This window comes from Tripterygium wilfordii, chromosome 13 (genome assembly GCF_013401445.1).
Source record: "Tripterygium wilfordii isolate XIE 37 chromosome 13, ASM1340144v1, whole genome shotgun sequence".
NCBI lineage: Eukaryota > Viridiplantae > Streptophyta > Magnoliopsida > Celastrales > Celastraceae > Tripterygium > Tripterygium wilfordii.
The window spans coordinates 3,146,763-3,154,950 of record NC_052244.1 but is presented as its reverse complement, the minus strand read 5'-3'; the positions used below and the strand labels follow the sequence as shown (position 1 = coordinate 3,154,950).

The window sequence follows — 8,188 nt, the reverse complement described above, 5'->3', positions numbered from 1 at the left end:
TTGTGATGAGCAGACAGTGGGCCACTATTTCGCATGGGCATGCCTTAAAAAAGAAAAAGAAAAGCGAGAATCATAGTAGTTGGAGAATGGCAAGACTATGAACGAAGGGTATCTAACTACTACCCGATGACATGCAGACTCTTACTTAAGGGGGTGGAATGATAAGATTCCACATTGGTAATTAAAGGAAGGAGCGGCTAGTAGATAAGGAGTTCCCACAACCTAACACAGTATGATAGGTTTTCTGGGCCTGAGCAGGGACGTTAGGCTTGGAGGAGTAAATCGGTGAGGGCTTTAGCCCAGAGTGTACAATATCATACTGTTCTTGGACATGTCGGGTATGTCGAATCTATCTAGAGTCCAACCCAATTTGTAGGAAAGAATCACTAGAAAAACAATGAAATTACAAACAATGTAATAACAATATGTAATACTAAAAAAACAATGAAAATACATTCTTTTAAAATAATGGAATTTATTAAAACATTAAAATTAAATCTTAATAGGTGAAATTTAAACTAAATTCACATTCCATAGAAGTATAAATCACCTCACCACATCACACTACAATTTATTTAGTGACACACCCAAACACTTGTTCTCACTGAAAATTCTAGTCACCTCACCATAGTTTTAGAACTCACCTCGCCTCACCTTATTGTAGGAGGTGAAAAATAACTTATGTCCAAACGGATTGAATAATATTGAAATTTCAAAGGACAAAAAATTGTGTAGAGTATACATATATCTCAATCATCATATAAAAAATGAAAATGAAAATGAAAATGCTTCATCCCCAATTTTTATCTCCATTTTAAATTTCGTCTATAAGTGTTAGATGTTTAGGAGGCCTTAGATCCGTGTTGAATGGATACGATATGCCACATGGATTGAAGATTAAAATGGTGAACAATTTTTGGGATGTATTATTGCTCATACAACAAATATATATATATATATAGGTAGGCATGGACAAGATTTGGCATGGTTGATGAATCATTAATGGACAACCCTAGATCTCTAGGACATGGTTAATAATATTATTAGTATAAAGTGTAGATAATCCCAATAAACTTAATTATAGTATATAAAGGTATATATGGGTAGTATGCAATGCATATAAATATATTTTTTTTATTTTTTTTGATAAGCAATGCAATGCATATATAGCACTTACTTGATGTCTAATAAATAAACCCATGGGGAGACCACTAGTTGGGCCTTGAGTGTGGTCTAGCTAATTAACTTGCATGGCATGAATTGGTCACTAAGTCAAGGTTTAATTTAGATTGTGTTATAACAAATTTAATGTCTTACAGTTAGAGAAAGAGAAACCCCTTATTCAGGGGCATCTAGTTAGAACGTTTTGTGGTAAATTTTAAACAAAGTCCACTAGCTCTTTACGTGCCTTGAATACGGGTGTGTTTGGTAGAGTGGGCCTACAAATTTATAAACTAGTAGTATTGCTAATGACCCCCGCTCTAACAAACACCTCGCTTAAGTTGCTAGTTTATGATAAACTGATAAACTTCAATATGAAGCTCATATGAGAGCAATTACATTTTTTTTTCTTTTTTTTTGTGCTATTTAGTTATATTATATATTATATAGCGTTAAAAATGATAAAATTAATAAGCTCTACCAAATGGGCTCGTGGCTGTTAAGAAGGAAAGGATTTTAAGATTGTGTTCAGTAAAATTTATTTTGCAGCTTATAAGTTAGCAGGAGACGATGTACCAAACATCTCAAGCTTATAAGCTCTAAAATGTTCTACAAAATAAGTGAGTTTATTTAAGAGAGTTTGTCTTTTTTTATTATATTTTACTAAGATAATATTATAAAAAATATTGTAAATTTTTAAATATTATTTCAATTTTATTTATATAAAAATATCTTATATTTTATATTAATAATAAAAATAAACGAAATTTTTGGAAAAAATAAAAAATCATAAAATAACAAACCACAATGATTTATACATTTCTCATATTTTCGTATGATTTGTATTCTATCTTTTAAACTAAACATAATAGAATATTTTATTTTACATGTTTAAATTAGTTACGTTTCACCAAACACCTAACAATTTATTTTACACTTATAAATAAAAACTATTTTCTCTCACAGTTTATAAATTAACTTATTTTGACAATTTATAAACTTTACCAAATGGATAACTCGGCTACCACTTTTAGTGGTAAATAAACACCTTTAATGTACACAGATTATCTTTCACGTCACCACATATTGGAAAAACCCTATAAATAAGGGGTACCCTTGTTTCAAATTTGTGAGACAGACAGAGAGCAAAAGCAGAGTTTCTTTCTACAACTTGATTAACAGAACAGAAAGCAGAAAGGATGATGAGTAACCAGCAGCAATCCATGGCCATGCTCCTCCTCTTCTCTGTGGTTTTTGGTACCATAGCTTCAACAGTTGAAGGGAACACTAATATCCAGGCTGTGGGGTTTCTGGTTTGCTCTCCAACAGGATTAGCAACACCTGGAGTGCCCGGACGACCCTTGGTTGGTGTTGGAGTTAACTTGACATGCGATGGAGGGAGAACTACACTTGCCATTTCTACAACCTCAAACACTGGCTTCTTCAATCTTAGTGCCTCTAATGCTCCACTTGTTCTGAGTCCCTCTCTTCCATCTGTTAAATGTTCTGTGCAGGCTCAGCTCCCGATTCCCGGTTGCAACCTCTTGCCTGCAACTGCTGGAACACTCCGAGGTACTCTCACCATTGTTACTCAGACTCTGAATGATATCGCATTACTCCTGGAGACTGCGAGAGCTATCCTTTAAGCATCTCTAACAAGCAATATTACTATATATGTGTGCGTCTTAATGTAATAAATTAAAGTGGTGTTCTTGGCCGGAACGCCTGAGAAACTTCTTATAAACTATATATCATAAATAGACATATATAGTTTTGTTTAATAGTATGTAATAAAAGTTTCTTAAATAAGGAAAGATGCACGCTTTCCCCTGAATTTTTACTGTTTCTTTGTGTTCTTTCTAACCCTTCTAAATATTCTGGCTTCCTCTCCATTAAGAGGCATTTTCCTTGGGTTTAAGTACCAAAGTGTGATGGCCCCACAAGAACAAAGTCGTGCAGGCCTAATATATCCACGGCAAAATCAATATTTGGGCCGGACATTAATAGATAATGCTGATGGTAAATTGTCCAAGCTTCTTCCGAATATTTTTCTATCAGCTGGTCAGATATTTGTCATATTTTCATTCTGCTTTCTTTTGGGTATGCGTCATATTTTATCATCTCACTACATTGCTCTACAGCTTATGGACTAATGCCATAGCATAGCAAGGGTCTATGTCTCATCAGATGAGGTTTTTTATGTCCTTGTCCTAGTTCAGACAATGAAAACAAAGACTTACACACGGTGACAGGACGCTCATGCATTACGCTACCGTTTTGGTTCTAAAACCTTCCTACCTTACTAAGGCCAACCCTAGCCACTTTGGTGCCAAAACGTAAAATAGTGCCCAATGAGCTAACGCTGTAAGATAACTCACAAGCTCCACCAATGGGGCTAGCATTAGAAATAGAATATACGACATGAAATTCATAAACTCTATTACATCAAATAGAGTATAGAAATCATTTACAACAACAAAAAATGGCGGAATACAGGAAACCGTGGATTCCTATCATTGAGCTTACAAGCTAAACAATTACACAAGCTTCAGGATAATCTGAATGGTTCATAAATTTACAAAGGAAAGAGAGCAACTAATACAATATTTGACAAAAGAAAATTGGTCACAGCAGCAAAAGGAGAGAATCCCTGAAAGATCTTCTTTTTGGACGTGTAGACTTCATGAAAATATATCCAGAAAAATTTAGAAACTGGGCCAAGAACGCCCGATAACCAGATAACCAGAAGGTGTCGTAGAATTATATGTGCATAAATCAACGAGCTATCCATGTAAACTTCCAAGATGGAAAAAGATAGCCCATCCAACAGCTAGAAAGAATCATGATTAATCCGTTTCACGGGGTGCAATCAAACCATCTTCAAATTTGCCTGAGGATATATATTCCGGGTCCTCCATGGGGTTCAACAAATCAAGTACGAGTGTCAGAATCGGAGACTTCCCCAGTGTCTCATATTGCTCAAAACATTATGTGTTTTGATGATTCATGCTGATCCGGAAGGTACATGAAAATTTGACCAGAAGAAAAAAGGCTCAGCCTGATGTATCTACTTCCTTACCATGATCTTCCTCTTGAATATTTCTCCTCAACCTTCTCAGCCATATATCATAATCGATTGGATATGGAGTACCACAGAGACTATCTACATAATCAGCAAATGCTTTCAACACTGTCGAGACATCACCGAGCTTCTGCTGAATCAACCTCCTTGACCATGCTTAACACAAGCTGGAGCTCCTTACAGCATATGGAACATAAATTTTATACCAAGGTCAATTTTTTTTTTTTTTTGCAGGATTTAATATTTCTCTTGTTGACATCTGGTAGAGATCCTGGAATGGTCCCCAGAAATTTAAAGCCTCAAGAAGCAGATGAAGCATTGGAAGTAACAACACAATCAATGGAATGGGTTAATGGTAGAACCCCTCACATGAAATTACTTAAAGATGTGATTGTGAATGGCCACTCAGTAAAAGTGAAGTTTTGTGACACTTGTTTGCTCTATCGTTCTCCTCGTGCTTCCCACTGTTCAATATGCAGCAACTGTGTTCAGATATTTGATCATCACTGTCCATGGGTTGGTCAATGCATTGGAAATTTGAAATAGTAAGTATATTCTTGCATTAGATTTTCAACATGAAACTGAATGTTTGTTATTAAATAGAAAATTGGAGTTTCTTGTCATTCCATGAGTTCCACCAAAATTTATTTTTGGAAAGTAAAGTTGGTAAAGCTGAGACTAAGCACTTCTTCTTCTTCTTTTTTTCCCTTCTGGATGTGATTGGTATAAAACTGTTGATGCAATGATTGAGTAGGTTATTGTCTTACCAAATGACCTTAAAGAACTAGAAAATAACCTACTCTCTTGAGTACTTAATATGCTGCGCATATGCTAATTTCTGTTCCATCCATTATTACTTTATTAGAATGTGATACGGGACTACGAAGAGGATTCGCAATCTCGTATCTAAGATAGAAGAGAAATTACGAACAACTGGGTTGACAAGAAAAATAACTTGATTTTGTCGAATAAATCCTCCGGATACAGAACTCACCACCGAATGATTCGACACAAAGTCAAGGATCTAGTGACGAATGGATTCGATACAGAAACACCACGAGTCCACACTCACTATCTAGCCTGATCGTTGATACAGAAGCACCACAACGATAAAACTAGGGTTTTGGAAGTTTTTCACAACCAAGAAAGAGAAAACCTCTCAATTTGATTAAGCACCAGAATTCTAAATCCCATACAAACTAGGGCCTTTAAATAGTTGTGAAATAAATCCCCACAAATTAGGTTTAGGAAAACCTATTAAAAAAAACAACAAAAATACCAAAATTCATGCTAGCTAAAAAAAGGAAACAAACTCGAAATAAAATAGGACGCAACATAACAAAGTCAATCGTCGGCAAATTTGGCTCGAGCTACCAAAGTTTGCCTCGAGTTAAAACACGCAATTCTCACATGAACTGCTACTGATGCAAAACTTTGTTATGGATCCGACGTCCGCGTCAGAATGTCATCTAAATTGCTTCGCAGTTGATAGAAACTGACATTGCTCTTCATATTGATTTGGTTGCAGCGCAACTATCGGTTGTTCATCATGTTTATATCAACAGCAACTATTTTGTGCTCTTATGTCTTTGTTTTTTCATGGATCAACATTCTCGAAAAAGAGAAGAATATCTGGAAGGCCACGTCACATGATGTACTGTCAGATTTGCTCATAGTCTACTGCTTTCTGGCTGTGTGGTTTGTTGGTGGCCTTCCATTTTTTCCATTTATATTTGATTTGCAAAAACCAGGTGACTTTCTTTCTTAAAAATATCGAAATTAAACTTACATTCTTGATACGTTGCTGGATTACAGAAGCTTGTTTTATTATTATGCTTTGTTTTTCTACAACTTTCGATTTCGTTGAATTTTCAATTCTCTACAAGACTCACAATTTCACTTTCAGGTGATAGCCTTAGTGTCTTTAACAACCAGGATGAAACCCAACACAATTAGTCGACCAAGGCTAGCCCAGAAGAGCTGAACTAAGGGCTAACCCACCCAAACAAACAGATAAACCCGAAAATTAGGAAAACTAAAATTGAAACACATAATACATCTAGATATGATTTCTTTTCTCAAGAACAATATAAAATCCGTCAGACTCCCTGAATTGTCTCATTTTGAAACATTGGATAATGACATGATAACAAAATTTCTTTGGATGACTAAACTGTAATAATCCCTATCTTTCAATGTTATAAAGTGTAATTAACCCAACATTAAAGTGTTTATTTATTACACTAACTAAATTAAACCTTGACTAAAAGACCAATTCATGCCATGCAAGTTGAGCTAGACCACACACTCCATGGCCAACTAGCTAGACAACTAGTGGTGCCCCATGGGTTGCATACCACCCATATATCTTACCCTATGACTTCTATACTATAAGGCTGTTGGGATTACCTACACATTATACTATTAATATTAGTATCATCAGTATGGAATGAGATTACCCATTTTTTCCATTTTTTCTCACAACTCTTAATTCCAAGATCGGTAATCACTACGTTTCATTACAACACCATTATAAAATTGGAGCCTAAAACATATTGTAGGCTACTCCAATCCAATTGTAGGCTCTTCCAATCCAAACCAAATCGACATAGTGTGAGAGTTTGGCTTGCATGAGAAGTTGGTGCCAAGTTGCAACCATGTACTAGAGATTTAGTGGCGACCATGTCCTAGAGATCATGTGGTACCCCATGTCCTAGAGATCTAGCGGGTGTCCATTAATGAATCATCTACCATGTCAAAGAGAGAGTGAGAGAAGGGAGAGAGATTTGAGGTAGGAGATGATATAAAGTGTATTAGGGTTATGTTATATTTAAGGGCATTTTTCCAATAAAAGATTCAAAGATGTATTGGTGTAATATGTTTAGCCTTAGATTTAATAGTGCATTGTTTTTAACTCGTGTAACTCTTATTAGTAAATTTCCATTAATTTTAAGTTTGAAATTATTATATGAAAAAAGCTTATAATATTATATATAAAATTATTGTTTGAAGGTAGAGATAAGTCCCTCCACTAAAATTTTGTTCTATTAAGGACACTCAAATAAGTTTTGTTCGTTAAAGTTCATAAAGTTTAAAATAATATTCCATAGAGAACAAAAAATCATAACATTTATTTTATTGATAGAAATACCCTCATCTTCCCCATTTGACACCTAAATCAGAGCTTTCTTTTCTGACTACTATTCTAGGTAGCCAATGGGTGGGAATGGTGCTCCTAGGTCTAGGTTATATTCCCGTGGTGACGGCTTGTGGAGGTGTTATCTCCAGCGGTTGGATTGGGCAATTTTCTTCAGAGATAACCGAAACTTCAAGGTCAAATTCTGGTGGAATCAACAATTGACGACGGTGAATATAATGATTACTGGAGGTTGGTTGTGGTGCTCCGACGCTTCTATTTGATGGGTCCGTGGGCTGATGATGGTAGTCTACCATGCCCACAAACCTACGTCATGTGTTATATGTTTCATATGTTATTTATTTCATATGTTATCTATTTTATTATATATGTTTTCTTATATCCATTTTATTGTATCTCTTTGAATACTGAAAGACGAGAATTTCATTTGGTAATATCATCACAATGAAAGTTGAAACACAAAAATTTCGTTTAAACAGATATAATATCATCAGATGCAAAACATATATAATATCAGCATATCTGAAACAAATAACATATAATCATATCTAAAAATCAGAACAATTTTAACTCATTTTATCAGATCGAGTTCCAAATATAATGTGTCTTGGTCCATGGAGTAGATTGGTGGCTTTGATGGTCATCAGCGTTGGCTGTATTGACCAGATCGAGCTCTTTTTCAAACGTTGACGGTGATTTCGTAAAATTTTTTTGGAGACTCAAGTATAATCGACGGTCGTTGATGACTGGGTTTTGGTCAAGCTATCATGGAGCTTCATTTCGATGGT

The 8,188-nt window shown here is 35.2% G+C and overlaps 1 protein-coding gene across 1 annotated transcript; it reads left to right on the top strand.

The window, feature by feature from the left end:
* Nucleotides 1–4,509: 4,509 nt before the first annotated feature.
* On the top strand, nt 4,510–6,007 carry LOC120013453 (probable protein S-acyltransferase 4). Its single transcript, XM_038865260.1, has 2 exons — nt 4,510–4,788; nt 5,772–6,007. The coding sequence occupies exons 1-2, from the start codon at nt 4,520–4,522 to the stop codon at nt 5,917–5,919; spliced, it is 417 nt and encodes a 138-aa protein (XP_038721188.1). The 5' UTR covers nt 4,510–4,519; the 3' UTR covers nt 5,920–6,007.
* Nucleotides 6,008–8,188: the final 2,181 nt, after the last annotated feature.

Excerpts from the sequence above, each read along its gene's own strand:
- LOC120013453 (XM_038865260.1), top strand. The coding sequence starts at position 4,520 with ATGGTCCCCAGAAATTTAAAGCCTCAAGAAGCAGATGAAGCATTGGAA. Across the intron at positions 4,789-5,771 it reads TGCATTGGAAATTTGAAATA|CGCAACTATCGGTTGTTCAT; the intron begins GTAAGTATATTC and ends ATTTGGTTGCAG.